The sequence below is a fragment of the Ipomoea triloba genome, chromosome 8 (assembly GCF_003576645.1).
Source record: "Ipomoea triloba cultivar NCNSP0323 chromosome 8, ASM357664v1".
NCBI lineage: Eukaryota > Viridiplantae > Streptophyta > Magnoliopsida > Solanales > Convolvulaceae > Ipomoea > Ipomoea triloba.
The window spans coordinates 193,187-210,408 of record NC_044923.1 but is presented as its reverse complement, the minus strand read 5'-3'; the positions used below and the strand labels follow the sequence as shown (position 1 = coordinate 210,408).

Genomic DNA, 17,222 nt, shown 5'->3' with positions numbered 1-17,222 from the left:
GACAGTTTAGCTTTGTAACTCTCTTCGAACACTAAGATGTGTTCTCTCGCTGTATTGAATATCAGGATGATATTCCAAGTTAAACACTTTGCACTGGAACGTTTTTATCAGACACCTCTTGTTAACCTCTTGACCTTTTTTTCACAAAAAAACCCCCTTTTTTTATCTTCTGTGTCTTTACGTCCTTATATATGAGAGTAGAAGAATAGTCCGTTGGAGGGAAAACTATTCCGTTTGAAATTGGTCTCCCACGCCGAACATGGGTCTTTGCACAATTTCAGCATTTTTCATGGAGTAGTGGTCTTGTAACTTGAGCCTTTTGTTTTGTAGTGAATATTCCATATTCCACTTTCTTGAGCTCATGCTTCACTTGCTTCTTTTGGATAAAGTTACTCTTTTTATGTTCCCATCATTCCTTGTTTGGGGAATCTGACCACTTCAGGATTGGTGCACTTCTTGACCGTTTGTGGTGGAGGTCTGACGTGTCATCCACTTCCGTCCATTTTGAAACCTCCCGCTCAGCACCTCTTCAATATTTTATCTCCATGATATTCTTCTTCTCCAAACTTAGAGTATTTTATCTGCACATGTTGACTAACATTCAGCCTCTTGGAGAAGTGCCGGTTTATCGAGACCATAAAAGATGTCTCGACCACTTGATGTTTCAATCCCATGTATCGAGAGGTCTATCTCTCGAATATTCTTTACGTCTCGAACTCGATAGGTATATCGAGAGGTCCTTACCTCTCGAACTTGGCTTGTGTCTCGAGACTTAGTTGATGTCTCGTAGACCCTTATTCCTCCAGAGTTGTCTCGTGCCTGCTTCTGATCTATCTGTTTGCTTACAACACGAAAACTTCTAAGTTGTTCAAACAAGTTTACCTTAAGCTTAAATATTTCCCGAGTTGAGCTCAAATTACCCGGTTGTATTTTCGCTCTTAGTTTACTTATCGAACTTACATTGTTTTGCCTATGTATCGAGACTTGGGGATTCTTACTTAACAGTTGGTATCATCAAAACCTATTACATGATGTTCCTAACAAATTCTACATAAAGAAAGTTCAAAGTTCTTGCAAAATCACTTGAAAGATTCATTGCAAAGAATTCAGTTAACATAGTACGAGACGACTCTCCTCTACTTACTATGTAGGTTATCCTTTCATGGCCATAAAAATTGATATATTGTGAGTTTTCTAAATGTATCTGCAACTGTATAACAACAGGCTTCATCTCTGCAATTGCAAATCCAAATATGCCCCATGCAGCTTCAGGGGGCGAGATCCATCTTGCATTTTGGTATTCTTTAATTTCATCAATCACACGATCATCAGTGTTATCACCCAAAGTCATGCTTACTCTATCATGGCCTTTGTAAATATATTTATAAATGTACTTCACAGACTTCCACATTTATATGGCAATCAAACTTAAGTAATAACTGGGGATTATAAGGCACTATCCATCTATTATCAAGATTAAACCCTTTAACATGAACCAAAAAGGGTGTATTGCGTCTCTTATAAATAGGGTAAGAGTCATCAGCAAACTCAGTGGCATCGCTAAATAGTTTGGGGTATTTACTTTTACAAGTAGGTGCGGATTTGCATTTCCTTTGTGTCATGCAAGGGCAATTTGGATTAAGAAAACCACAAGGACCATGAACCATATGTTTTTTTACAAGATCGTACAACGCAGGTTGAAGATGTTTATCTGGTATTTCTGCCGATACAAAATTATCAACAAAAGAAGGAGACATTGCATGACATTTGTCTTTTAGAATAATAAGGAAATGAGCATGTGGCAATCCTCTCTTTTGGAACTCGATTACATAAGTGTATGTAGCAATTTCGCCAAAAAATTGTTTCTTTGTAATATCATTCTTAAGTTCCTGCATTTTTGCGTGGAATACTCTTGCAATCAAGTCTGGCCTATTTTGTGCGTCGTCATTGTATTGCAAAAGCCCTTTAATTTCAGGCCAATTAGGGTTACATGTCATGGTTAAAAACATATCAGGTTTGCCAAAGTTTTGGACAAGGGACATTGCATCCATATATCGACCACGCATATCTCTAGGACCTCCAATGAATGACGATGGCAAAATAAATCTACGTCCGACCTCATTACCAAACACAGCACCCGTTCCAACGCTACGTCCGACCTCATTACCAAACACAGCACCCGTTCCAACGCTATCAACGAGGCCTTTACCAAACACAGCACCCGTTCCAACGCTATCAACGAGGCCTTGAAAGTTTTCAGACCTAAACAACTGTTGTTTTTTCCTAAAATAATCTAGCCTTTTTGTTTCAACTTTAATATATATGTCAACAATAAATTGCTGAAATGTTTCAACTTTAATATATATGTCAACAATAAATTGCTGAAATAATCTTCCAGTATGTAATATGTCAACAATAAATTGCTGAAATAATCTTCCAGTATGTAATAATAGAGAATTATCACTTGCTCGAACCTGAAATTTGTATGCATAATATTCTCTACACGATATTGAGGAACGCTTCCTACCTTCTCGAAACACCGCTTCCTCTGCTCGAATTAGATCATCAACAAATAATTGAGTGTTTGCATTAATAGATAAAGAATTTACATAGCCAAGAGGTTGTAAATTCCTTGATTGCAAGGCTCTTTGAATACCCTCATGCCATCCAACATCACCAAATGGGAATAACAAAGGGTATTGTAATGGATCATAACAACCATAATAGTATTGAATATTTTGTGACCGACCACAATGTGCATATACCCTAATATTCCTATTATCTTCAACTCCATCATAGTCTTCAATCCATACAGCAGCAACTTGAGAAGCAGTTGGCGAATTATAAAGTCTTTGATCCAATGAAGGTGAAGAGTTCAACAAAATACTAAAGTCATCAGAGTGAACAACATCCTTAAGACTTCTAAAGAAATTTGCGTATGGATTGCAAGACATGACTTCTATCAAAGCTTTGACAATGTTCTCTTCCAATCTAGCAACACTTTCAACTCGATTTTGAATTTCATGGTCAGTGTCATAAAAATAGAGTTGCAAATTGCGCGGCGGACAGCCATCAGGAAATAAGTCATTGATAAAATGATACATTTGCCCTTGAACTTTGAACGTATATATGCCTTTATTACGCTTACAAAGATTTTTATCATACTGATGAATGCCAAGCGAAGTAAAAGCAAATGTGTTGTTATAAGTCCTAACACATGTACGGAAATTCTTTGAAGCATCATCAATTCCAGTGTACAGGTTTTTCAACACCAAAGGCATTTCGTTTGATACAAGTACAACTTCTCCCTTGCAACAGCAAAAAGCAGGTGGCTCATACTGAATGCGTTTAGCGCCACAATAAATACAGTCAGGAATAGCAGGCAGCACAAACGGTTCTGTTGTTCCACGGCGTTAACCAATAAACAATGAGAGGACATGGCGTTCATCATTCATTGTGTATAGATTATGTGGATTTATAAGCAAAGGATTATAATTGGTGAATTTATGTGCGCATTGTCCCAAATGGCACATACACAGATGAATAATGTCACCGTACAATAAACCAGGAAAAAAAAAAGAGTTACGACAATTAGTACAGTGTAAAAAAAAATTTATAAAGTCATTGTTAATATCGATTTAGTTGTTCAGCACCTGTATTACATGGCAGAGGTGAAGGACGTGGTGGTTGTTCAGACGCGTTCTGAGGGTTTAAACACTGCATTTCATTTGGAATTTGTTGTTGTGATGACAGTTGTTTCCATGATTGTTTATTTTTATTTCTTTTACGCTCACGAATTTCTTCAGGCGTAAAGCGTGCACGGCTTTTCGAAAAGGATTGCATGGTTGAACTAAGTCAAACGTAAAAACCACAGCTCGTTGAATAAAGTTGTAGAGAAAGGTCCCAGAACTGAAAACGTGATAAAACACAATAAATGACTACTTCACATCAATAAGACAACAACTAAGTGTTTTAATGATGTGAGAAATAATTTTTGGAAAAAAATAATGTGAGAATTTAATTTTTTTCCTAATGCTTTTATTCCAAGGAGGAAAATAGGTCCATTTTAATATATGGCTAACGCTTGTAGAAATGGCCCATACCCGACCAAGTATTGCCCTTCATCATGTTCATTCTTTAGCCATATCCTTTCTATAGATATCCACATTCAACGCAGATAACTGCAAAGGAAGAGAGACAAATGCCGACCGCTAGGAGAGAGAGAGAGAAATGCAGACCGTTAGGAGAGAGAGGTCGCCAGTCGGATCGACAGTGGGAAGCAAAAACACTAATCGCTATTGCCAAGCCCTAGTACCGATATTTCAACAACCTCAACCATCTAGAGTTAAGGCCAGATAGGAGACAGGCCTGATCCTTCAGCGCCGATGACACCGCTTAAAGTGAGTAGGCAGGCCTGATCCGCCAACGCACACTATCGTCAACGCATGCCAAAGTCCCGAACTAAGCAGTTGATCGGAACAATCACCAATTTGTCAGGCCCGTCTCGCCGGTCGAGCAAGAGTAGCTCCGTCGTCGCCTTGACGGTCAAACGAAGGTCACTAGCGGTGATTCCAAAGGAATAGGCATATTTGTATATATTTCAAGAAATTTTCCATGTATAAGCCTAACTCTCTCACTCTCACTCTCACGGTCAATGAACGCTCACGGCATATCTCGCGCTCTCACAGAAGTGCGATTTAGTTCTCTCATTCTCACAGACGCAGACCTCGACCAGCGAATCTCACCAACGGGCGTGGCGAAAAGCGAGTCCTCCACCAGTCCTGCTCCGTGAGACCACGACAGCGACCAGCCTGCTCAGTGAGTACTCTACTGCCTCTAAACCTCTACGCGACTAAGGTATTATTGCTCTAGTTGACTCATTTAATTTTGTTTAATTAATATTTTCTTTTTCTTTTATTATTGTTAATGGAGATGATTTTATGATTTGATCTCTCAAAATGAAGTTATGATTTGGTTCTGAATATTGTTGTGATTGAATATGATTTGCTTATTGTTGACGGTTGATTTGTTGTGATTAATCGTAATTTTTTTTTAACATATGATTAATGATAATCTTGTCGTTATTCTGTGCATAGGCTTTATTGTCTTATTGTGGTTGTTAAATGTTAGGTTTTAATTGTAGGTAAAAAAATGTGAAAATGTTAAAATATATTATTATTATTATTATTATTATTATTATTAGTATTATTATTTTTTTAAATATTATTATTATTATTATTATTATTATTATTATTATTATTATTATTTTTATTATTATTATTATTATATTTTCGGTGGAAAGATGGAATTGTTGGAATGGGGAATGTTTTGTCTCCCTCTTTCCTTGAGTTCTTCCCACGCCGGATCACCATCTCCAAAGCTTAACTCCATTCAAAAAAAAATTTTGTCTTATTCTCTTGTCTTTCTTGCTAGCTAGAATCCATCATATTTATCTATATGGGTTATGTTAGAAGAAAAAATATGGAGAAGAAAAGAGAGATAGAGGGATTAACGAAGAGAAAGAGAGAAGCTGCCGTGGGGAAATGAAAGAAGAGAAACAGATGGTTTTCTCTTCATTTTCGGCAGAGAAGAGAGAAATAAGTGTAAATCTCTTGTTCAAATTTCTTTCTTTTTATTATTACTTGGATTAGTTCACAAGCTATGGTTGAATAATTCAAGGTAGTGAATCCCTTCTATTTGTATTACTATTTGGATTAATTTACAAGTTGTGGTTGAATAATCCAAGATAGTTGAGTGTTGAGGAGATACAAACCTTTTGTTCAATTCTTGACTCCTTGTTCTACTTCGCTAAAAATAACATTGGTTGAGTGTTCAACTATATTATTGTTAATCATTTTATCTTGGGAGACCGACACTACAACGCTCCTAGCAACATGGGAGGTAGCGAATCGGTTTTAAGGAAAATGTGTTATACGCGATTTGGATCTTTCTATTTCCATTTACATATTTTTATTTTCGGATTTATCATTTATATTCGGAATATATTTTTATTTTTCGAATTGTTACTTGCCAATTTATGTTTTGTTATTATTATTGATGTATTGATTTATTTACAATACTCTCCTACTATTTTTTGTCGCGGTCTATTAGAAGAATGGATATACGAATACAGTTTTTCCTTTCAATCTTAAAACCGATGTGGTGCTTTGAAGATTGTTTCTTCATAAATATAGTGTGAAAATCTTAAATTATGAAAAAAGAAAAAATAAAATAAAATTGACTTAAATTTTTTTTTTGTTTTATGAATTTATGGATTTTTAATATACTATTAATTGTCAAAGACTTAAATCTTGAATTTATGATTTTTTGGGATTGACTGGCTTTCATAGTCTCTATTATATGCCTTGTGAGTTTTTTGAGTTTATATGCTTTTAGAGTTTGTACTATATCTTTTTCAATAACGGTTTCCTTTTCGTTTATCAATTTTATTAGAATCTTAGAATGCATATTTGAATTGGTAAATTTATATGCTTAGTTCTTGTCTATTTGATAGATTAATGTTTTTGTTTACTAATGGGATAACTGTTGTTATATCAATAATGATGAATTAACTTCCATACGTTATATGTAAACTTTGGACTTGTGCATTAAATTTGTATCAAGTATCATAGCATTATTGAAATTCATATATGAACTTTCACAATTAATTGTCTTTATTGTTGTTTGTTGTAGGGGTTTAAATTTTTAAACAAATGAGTAGTAGATAACTTGCTCAATATTTGCTAAGAAGCAAACTAAATTCCACCTAAATGGCTAAATGCGACATAAATAAATAAATAAGCATAAATGAATATAAATATAAATAATTTTGTAAGAATAGAAATTAGTTTTTACAATTAAAAGAGGTGTGCAAAGGTGTAATTTTTAACTCACAGTTTGAGAAGTGCGGCTATCGAAATTGACTCAAACAAATGAGCAACAGATCACTTGATCAATAACCTGTTTTGAAAAAAAAAATTATCAAGTAGGAAGATGAATACTATTTTTTTTCTGTATGTATTAACCTTCAGCTCACGTAAAGAGAGATTAAAAAAACTGGAAATCTTTTGCTTGGTTTGAGCTATGGATATATGCGTAAAAAAAGTTGATAATCTTTTGCTTTCTTTGAGGTGTGCGGATATACGTGTACTTTTACACGATTTTGTTTTAAAACATAGAGATTTTAAACAAGTTGTAAGCCATGCGCCCAAGTAAAAAAAGGTGACAATCTTTTGCTTTCTTTGAGATGCATGTATATACGTGTACTTTATAATTAAATAAGAATTTTTTTTTAAACCATAAAGCTGCAAACCATGTGTCCAATTCTATAAGTTGATTAAATAATTTTTTGTTATATTTTTTAAGCATGAAGTTGAACAATTTGTTATCCGTTGTAAATTGTGTATATATGTTTGTGTCTTAAGTAATGATGTATATAATTATATATGTTTGTGGCTTAAGTAATGATACGACGAAGAACAATCACGCGACATACATATATATAAGCTATGAGTTAAGTATATCGAAGATGAAATATACATATCACACCAAAATATATAGATATATCAGCCTAACAATGGAAGTTCAGCAGTTTAGGAAATTACATGGATATCATTTGGTAAGATCTCATGTCCTTCAAAATTATTGTTTTCACTTATTGTAGTATGGAAATTGTAAATTCGGAACTTAGCTTTTCATCATCAGTAAAAAAGAAATACCTGAGCGTCGTTGTAGAAATTTTTTTTTACGTAGATGTGATTCCACAATGGTTTTGTAAGAATTTTTTTTAGCAAAGGTCGTAAAAAAAATTTGGTATGGAAATGACGTTGTTACAATGGCCATTTGTATTGAATGTTTTTACAACTGTTTTTGGCATTTATTTCAATGTTATTATATATATATATACTATGCTTAAAGAACAAATCGACATTTAGGGTGGGATACCACGTGGTATCCCACCCTAAATGTCGATTTGTTCTTTAACCATAGTGAATTTGGTCGTCCAATCCAATCACTCCTATCATTTTGTTGTTGTATTCACCAAATAACAGGTTTACGCGATCCTATCTTTCTCATTATTGATGGTGGCGGCTAACTATTCCGACACAACAAAAAAAAATCCAATCACTTACTTTTTTTTATATATTTATGGTCTTCTTAATCTTGTCTTTTCTTTTTTTTTATATATTTATGGTCTTCTTAATCTTGTCTTTTCTTAATTTTTATATATTTATGGTCTTCTTAATCTTGTCTTTTCTTAATCAGTATATATTTATGGTCTTCTTAATCTTGTCTTTTCTTAATCAGTATCAGCTCCATAATTAATTAATCTTGTCTTTTCTTAATCAGTATCAGCTCCATAATTAAGAAATCTTGTCTTTTCTTAATCAGTATCAGCTCCATAATTAAGAGTGCATAATGAGTCATGTTGTGGTCTCCCACCCTTATATTATTGCATTTTTTTTTGTTTTATAGATCTTGTTTATGTTGTGGTCTCCCACCCTTCTATTATTGCATTTTTTTTAGATCTTGTTTTTGCTTTATCAGTACTGTCCATGGTTAATAATGCGTAATGAGTCATGCAGTAGTCCCCCACAATGGCTACAGGTTTTCCATCTCATCTGTCATGCCACCTATAATTTTGGCCTTTGCAGCCTGAATATGGTCGGCCGTTTATCGGCATGGGCAAATTAAGTAACTATTGACGATATAGACAACACCAAATGCACAAGGTACAAAATATATCGCCTAGAAAAGTCTTGGACAAAAATAAGGTCGATCTTTATATTATTTTAAGATTTGAATTCATTTTGCAATGGAGTTGTAATCATTCAATTGAATTCATTCTGTATTCAATGGAAAACGTGCAGAATAAACAAAGTTTCAATTTAAAAAGAATCATCTGGCGCAAGAGAACAACCAAAATATAATACTCTGTATCTTTTTGGGACAATTCAAATGATAAGATATATGTTTAAGTCGAAGAACACTTGAAAATGAAAAAGGAAAATAACAGCAAATTATTGAGAACCAACAAGTTACAGTGCAGACGTAAAAAAGTTAAATGTGCAGCAAGAAGTTCCAAATCCTTGTGCATGGGCAGGTGTTGCAACCTTTCCAGTTCCATTTTCCCAAACAGGATCATAGGCTATGACAATTTCAGACGTTCTGATACCGGCTCTGCAACATGAGAGAAAAAAAAACATATTTACTTAAGTAATTCAAGCCAGCTTGAAACAATATCAACATATCGATTATGGTGTCTTCTATGAGGCAGAGAGAGGTTTTTGTCCTTCCATACAATGCAACGACAGACGAGGGTGATCGCCGACGACGACGTGGATGGGGGAGGCAGTGATAGATGTCAGAGATCAAAGGTCTGAATGTCTTCATTCTTTTACATCCTTTTTCAAGAATGAATAGCTAGAGTCCAGAGAGGGAAAAAAAATAATTAACAATCCTCATGGATGTGTCGGCTATCCAAAAAAAATAATTAACAATCCTCATGGATGTGTCGGCTATCCATGAATTTTAGTTAACAATCCTCATGGATGTGTCGGCTATCCATGAATTTTAGAGTCCAGAGATGTAGGACTCCGCAATGAATTTTAGTTTACGACCGTCTGAAAAAACGCAAATGCCAATAAATTAAAACTCCTAAAGTATGAATTGCTACTTTGAAAAAAAAATTCAATATGCAGCCATGCCACATGTGAGATTCTTTTTCAACCACAAAATATATTCCACTTCATTCTTTTCCTATTCATTGTTTTTCGGGTAGTGGGAAGCAGTGTCCATTTTAGGCAAAAGTGAGAAGTAAGAAGAAAACTATATTTTCTTCCTCTTATTTTGTTTGGCAGATGTGATGAAGTTTTTTGGAGGTGGATCAAACTTAAACTCAAGTAATTGCATGGCTATTCTTACATTCTACATGATTTTGTGCTGAAGTTTTTCATCTCCATAGATTTTCTACTATTTGTTGTGTTCATGGTATGCAAGTACAAAATCCACACAGAAATACATAGATTAAATACATGGACTTTAAAGAAACACTCAGACAATTAGGAGAACAAGCTGTATTAAACATGGAGTTTCCAGAAAACTTTTGAGAAGTAAGAGGAGAATCTGTAATAAACCTGGAGAAGTCAACCTCTGATTTTGCCAGTAAATATTTTCTGATCAGCGTTCCAGTCGCCGTCCACTCTGTCGTTGGTCGCAAGACCCAAGAAGTGGAAGATGAATGAAGGAGAGGAAAATATAAAGATACTTTCTCCAGTGATCGCCGCCTGAGGAGGAGATCACTGGGGAAAAAATTCACCGTCGCCAAGTTCCATCGGTCTGCTCGTTCGTCGTAAAGACTGAGGGGACAAATCAAACTGTTCAGTCAAGCACTTGAATTGAATATGAAATTTGATAAAACACAATATGCGACCGGAAAACTCTTTAACTCTAACACGCCGTTCAGTCCAGCATGAGTCCCAAAAAGGGCCAGCAAATTAGATGACAAACACATAAATTAAAGTTTACTTTCTTTCAGTATTTATGCGTATCCTGGCTAGATTTTGGAGTTTCACATAATTGCGCATCACTTGGTCTCACATTTATTTGCCAGGACAGGAACTCGTTCGTCCGTTGCTGCTGCCGTCGTCACCAACCACCATCAACGGTAGAGCTTAGCCCATGAATAGATAGATGATGTCCTCCCATATCCTTGAAGACTCGTCTTACTACTCGGATTTTCAGTCTCACCATCGGTTGGCTTGCACCTGCTGCTTCGGCGAACCTTGACACAAAATTAGAAAAAAAAAAAAACAAGCATCTTCTTCACAAATTTATCTCATATGGTTATTGTTTATATCCCAATTTTATTATAAAAATAAATTACTCTAGACTGTAAAGGAATTGAGAAGAGTGAGTGAAAGAGAGTCTGCGATCTGCAACTCCATCTGTGAGGCAAGATGGCAGTCAATGAGGAAGAAAATAACACAGTGGAGTGGGTGGGTGGGTGGGTGGATTAAAAAAAAATTAAAAAAAGATGAAAGTGGAGTGGTGGGACGAAAAGACAAAAGGATAAAGAGGAAGAAAACAAAAAAAAAATGTCAAACTCGTAATTTGATTAAAATTTGGAATCCTGCTTGATTGTCCCCATGGCCCCCATTTTTATTTTTGTCGGCAAACTGTATGTATAATATAGAAAGCAGGCCCACGAGAGTAATTGAATATTTGTCCTTAAGCAGTCGGAAAGTGAACGTCCGATAATCGGCAAGGGCAAATTAGATAGCTATTATTGTAATGTACAACAACATAAGCACAAAGTGCAATAAAATAAGGTGGCTCTTTATATTATTTTAAGATATTGCATCTATCTGCCCGATGTAATGCATATGTTGGGTGCATACTGCATAGCATATATATATATATATATATTCATGCACAATTCACAATTATTGGGTTGGTGAAAGGTTGACCTTACGTTGTGTGTAGTTTGTACCTTTAAAACTGAAAAGTTTGACTACGTAATTAAAATAAGCGTTGTGCAAAGGAAGGACAGATAGATGAGAGACGTGGAGTCGATGATTCAGATGAGATGTAAGTTGCATGCATGTTACTAGACTACGTGCAACCATGTTTAATTTAGGCAAGGCATATATGCAGCACCATATCATATCCCTGCACTGCACATACCGGCCTATAAATTGCACGACTGAATTGAATTAATTAGGATGCATATATATATGACCACAAATTAAACTTCCATAATCCATCTTAGTTAATTAGACATGGCAGTCGCTGCTGCTGCTGTTAAGAAGAAATCCAGGCTGCTAATTTCCAAGAAATCAAAACCCCAACAAGAAGAATTCATCAATCCTCCCGAAATCAAAACCCCAACAACAAGTAGTAGTAGTGTTTTCCTGCTCCGTCGTCTCCCTTCCGCCGCAATTCTCATCCTCATTCTCATCTTCCTATGGTCTTCATCTACCACCATTATTTCAGGCAACTTACTTCACCTCTGCATTTCCTCCCGAAAGCTCCACAACGTCTACTGCATCTCAGCCGGCACTAAACCCAATCTCGACCTTCCCCTTCACCCTGATCTCAATGAAAGAGATGAGAATAATAATGTGCTGATGATGATAGAGAAGCCCAGCAAGAATTCTACTACTACTACTTTTGGAGCTGGGAATGGGGAGTTGGAGGGTGCTTATAGGAATGTTGAGGAGCTGATAACAGAGCAGCGCTCCTGGTCCTCGTCTGTTCAGATGAGTGAATCAACCTCAACTTGCCGTGGGGGAGTTTATGTGTATGAATTGCCTGCAAAGTTCAACAAAGATTTGGCAGCCCAGTGTGGAGACATGATGCCCTGGGAAAATCTCTGCAAATATTTCAACAACGGATCCGGAGCCATGGGAGAACCCATAGAGAAGCTAGGCAAAGGATGGTACCAGACTCATCAGTATTCACTGGAGCTCATTTTTCATTCTCTAATCCTCAACCATCCTTGCAGAGTTTACAATCCCAACGAAGCAAAACTGTTTTACGTGCCCTTCTATGGCGGCCTCGACATCCTGCGCTGGCATTTCAAGAATAATGTCTCCCACGCTCTCAAAGACTCTCTGGGGTTGGAGCTGGTGAGATGGCTGGAATCTCAGCCCGCCTGGTTCAAGAAATCAGGGAAAGATCACGTCTTTGTTCTGGGAAAAATTTCCTGGGATTTCAGACGACAAGATGGATATAATTGGGGAAGCAGATTTTTGGAGCTTGATGAAATGCAGAATCCAATCAAGCTCTTGATCGAACGGCAACCCTGGCATGTAAACGACATCGGAATCCCACACCCCACCTACTTTCATCCACAATCCGACCACGATATCATTTCATGGCAGCAAAAAACCATCTCCTCAAACCGGAGAAACCTAGTGAGCTTCGCCGGCGCCGCCAGGCCAGATTCCAAGAAAAACATAAGATCAATCCTAATCAAACAATGCACTGGAAACCACGAAAAGTGCAGATTCTTGGATTGCGGCTCCGGCGGATGTGATCAACCGGAATCCATCATTAACCTCTTCATGGAATCTGAATTCTGCCTGCAACCTCCTGGGGACAGCCCCACCAGAAAATCAGTCTTCGACTCTCTCGTCGCAGGTTGTATCCCTGTCCTCTTTAATCCCTTTACAGCATACTATCAGTATCCATGGCATCTGCCCCAGGACCACCAAAAATACTCAGTTCTCATCGATCAAGGAGATGTTAGAGACATGAAGGTGAATGTGGTGGAAAGATTAGCAGAAATTGGTGTCAAGGAAAGGGAAAACATGAGGAGATATATAGTTTATGAATTATTGCCTGGATTGGTGTATAGAGATCCTAATTCTGCTAAGCTCCACAAATTTAAGGATGCATTTTCCATAACAATGAACAACCTATTTGAGAGAGTGAATAGATTAGATGTATAGAAACCTCCCTTTTATTAGTATTACATTTTACTGAAAAAAATGTTTTTTTTTTGAAACAATTCTTTGTTGACCTACAAAATATATTCAACATTTAATCTGTAGATGATGGTTTGAGTTCATCTTGATAATTAGCGCTTATTACACTATTCAAGAAGTGCAAATTCATATATATATTATTTTCACTCTTATGTCATTTAATTTTACTTTGGATAGATGTTTATAAGTTAAACAATGTGACAACATGAATGTTTAATTTTTGTGTTGCATTTTAAAATTGACTGAAAAAATTAAACTATTTTCAAATATAATATTTATATGTGAAAAGGTTTATGATGTGAACGCCAATACGGGTGTTCTTTGTGAAAAGGCTTTAGGGCGGATACATTAGTGATATAAACTTACTTTAGAGTTATATATACCAGATGAAATATACTATGTAATAAGTTATTTAGAAGGGTCAAACTACAATTTTAATCTAACCAACACTAATTAATATTATGCACTTAATTGTCAAGATCTTGTGGTCTTGTACGTAGTCTATTGCATCTATCTATCTGCCAGATGTGATGCATATGTTGGGTGCATATATTCATGCATACGTTGTGTGTAGTTTGTACCTTGAAAATTGAAAAACTTTGACGTAATTAAAATAATTGTTGTGCATTGGAACAGGGAGGACAGATCAGAGACGTGGACTCGATGTAAGTTGCATGCATGTCTGTTACTAGAATTAATAAAATATTATAAGAATAATATTATTTTATTAGAATATAATATAGAAAATATTATAAGAATATAAGAAAAATATTATTAGACTATGAAAATAGATAAATATGGAAACAATATTATTATATTCTTAGAATATTGTAGATTATTGCCTATATAATCATTGTTCAAAAATTGAATATATATGAGCCTTAAAATTAAAGGCAAATAATAATAAATGACAGGGAAAACAATATTTCTTATAATATTTTCTATATTCTAATAACTAGATTACATGCAACCATTTTTAGGCAATTCAGGCATATATGCAGCATCAGATCCCTGCACTGCCCACACCGTACTGGCCTATAAATTAAACTTCCATAATCTATCGATCTTAGTTAATTAGCCATGGCAATCGCTGGTGCTGTTAAGAAGAAATCCAGCAGGCTGCTAATTTCCAAAAAAGCAAAACCCCAACAACAAGAATTCATCAGTCGTAGTAGTAGTAGTAGTGTTTTCCTGATCCGATCCGTTTTCTCCCTTCTTCTGCAATTCTCATCCTCTTTCTCGTCTTCCTAACCCTATGGTCTTCATCTACCACCATTATTTCAGGCAACTTACTTCACGTCTGCCTTTCCACCCGAAAGCTCCACAACGTCTACTACTGCATCTCAGCCGGCACTAAACCCAATATCCACCCACTTCAACCCCCTGCAGCAGCTGTCAATAATGAGAAAAATAATGTGATGATAGAAGAGAAGCCCAACAACAATACTACTACTTCTGGAGCTGATGGGAATCAAGTTCTCACTTTCAGAAGTACTGGGAATAATGAGGCGTTGGAGCGTGCTTATAGGAATGTTGAGAAGCTGATAAGAGAGCAGCGCTCCTGGTCCTCGTCTGTTCAGATAATGAGTGAATCAACCTCAACCTGCCGCGGGGGAGTTTATGTGTATGAATTGCCTGCAAAGTTCAACAAATTAAAGATTTGACAGCCCAGTGTGGAGACATGATTCCCTGGCAAAATCTCTGCAAGTATTTCAACAACGGAGCCCTGGGAGAGCCCATACAGAAGCTTGGAAGAGGGTGGTACCACACTCATCAGTATTCACTGGAGCTCATTTTTCATTCTCTAATCCTCAACCATCCTTGCAGAGTTTACAATCACAAATCTCTTTTACGTGCCCTTCTGATCTATGGCCGCCTAGACATCCTGCGCTGCCATTTCAAGAATAATGTCTCCTACGCTAGCTCTCAAAGACTCTCTGGGGTTGGAGCTAGTGAAATGGCTAGAATCTCAGCCCGCCTGGTTCAAGAAATCAGGGAAAGATCATGTCTTTGTTCTGGGAAAAATTTCCTGGGATTTCAGAAGAAAATTAGATGGATCTGATTGGGGAAGCAGATTTTTGGAGCTTGATGAAATGCAGAATCCTATCAAGCTCTTGATCGAACGGCAACCCTAGCCTGGCATGTAAACGACATCGGGGTCCCACACCCCACCTACTTTCATCCACAATCCGACCACGATATCATTTCATGGCAGCAAAAAACCATCTCCTCAACCCGGAGAAGCCTAGTGAGCTTCGCCGGCGCCGCCAGGCCAGGTTCCCCGGAAAACATAAGATTAATCCTAATCAAACAATGCACTGGAAGCCATGAAAACTGCAGATTCTTGGATTGCCGCTCCGGCGGATGTGATCAGCCGGAATCTATCATTAACCTCTTCATGGAATCAGAATTCTGCATGCAACCTCCGGGCGACAGCCCCACCCGAAAATCAGTTTTCGACTCTCTCGTCGCAGGTTGTATTCCTGTCCTCTTTGATCCCCTTACAGCATACTATCAGTATCCGTGGCATCTGCCCCAAGACCACCAAAAATACTCAGTGCTCATCGATCAAGCAGATGTTAGAGACATGAAGGTGAATGTGGTGGAAAGATTAGCAGAAATTGGTGTCAAGGAAAGGGAAAATATGAGGAGATATATAGTTTATGAACTATTACCTGGATTGCTGTATAGACATCCTAATTCTAAGCTCCACAATTTTAAGGATGCATTTTCCATAGCAATGAACAACCTATTTGAGAGAGTGAATAGATTGGATGGATAGATTGACCAAAAAAAAAGATTGGATGGATAGCTACCTACCCTTTTAGTAATATTAATTTTAGCAAAAAATATATATTAAATGTAAAACTATATATTATATTCTTTTTTAAACAAATTTTTGTGGACAAGATATATTCAATTTGTAGATGATGGTTTCAGTTCATCTTGATAATTAACTTATTAACATACACTATTCAAGAAGTGCACATTCATATATTATTGTCATTCCATCTCATTTTACTTGGGATTATTGCTTATAAGTTAAACAATGTGACAATGCAAAATGAATGTTTTAAGTTGTGTTTTAAAATTGACTGAAAAAATTTAACTATATATTTTTAAATATAAAATAAGTTATTAATTATATGTGAAAAGACTTTTATATTTAGTATTGTGACTTTAGGGGTACGGTTATATCAACTAAATACTTGTTTTCAAAAAAAAAAACTAAATACTTTGGTCATTAAAGTTAATTTTTGTTCACATTTTTTTTTTTAAAGGTAAACTTCATTTAAACATACTAAAATTACTGATTTTGAAGAATTGAAGGTGATGTATATGTCATTGATGACCAAATTCAATAGCATTCACGCTGAATTGTGTCTAGAAGAACCATAATGTAACAGAAGTAATGAATGCGTTCTCATCCGTGCAAATTTCGGCGCAAAAAAAGTCAAAGCCCAGTTCGCGTTTATATAACAAACACGTTGTCTCTCCGTCGTCCTTATAAAGATTCGTGCTTTAATTTGTTTGTCGCCCCATAGAACCCAGTTCATCTTCCTCAATTTCTTTGAATCTAATCTGCCCCAACAAAGCTCGCCCCCCCCCCCCCCCCCCCCCCCCCCCCCCCCCCCCCCCCCCCCCCCCCCCCCCCCCCCCCCCCCCCCCCCCCCCCCCCCCCCCCCCCCCCCCCCCCCCCCCCCCCCCCCCCCCCCCCCCCCCCCCCCCCCC

The 17,222-nt window shown here is 36.7% G+C and overlaps 2 protein-coding genes and 1 pseudogene across 2 annotated transcripts; 2 read left to right on the top strand and 1 right to left on the bottom strand.

Annotated features, from left to right (window-relative positions):
* Positions 1-1,382: 1,382 nt before the first annotated feature.
* Positions 1,383-3,281, bottom strand: LOC116027528. The gene has a single exon (XM_031269231.1). It carries the CDS (start codon positions 3,279-3,281, stop codon positions 1,383-1,385), a length of 1,899 nt encoding a protein of 632 aa, XP_031125091.1.
* Positions 3,282-11,780: 8,499 nt separating this feature from the next.
* LOC116027527 (xyloglucan-specific galacturonosyltransferase 1-like) lies at positions 11,781-13,454 on the top strand. Its single transcript, XM_031269229.1, has one exon. The coding sequence runs from the start codon at positions 11,781-11,783 to the stop codon at positions 13,452-13,454; it is 1,674 nt and encodes a 557-aa protein (XP_031125089.1).
* Positions 13,455-14,570: 1,116 nt separating this feature from the next.
* Positions 14,571-16,272, top strand: LOC116027526 (annotated as a pseudogene).
* Positions 16,273-17,222: the final 950 nt, after the last annotated feature.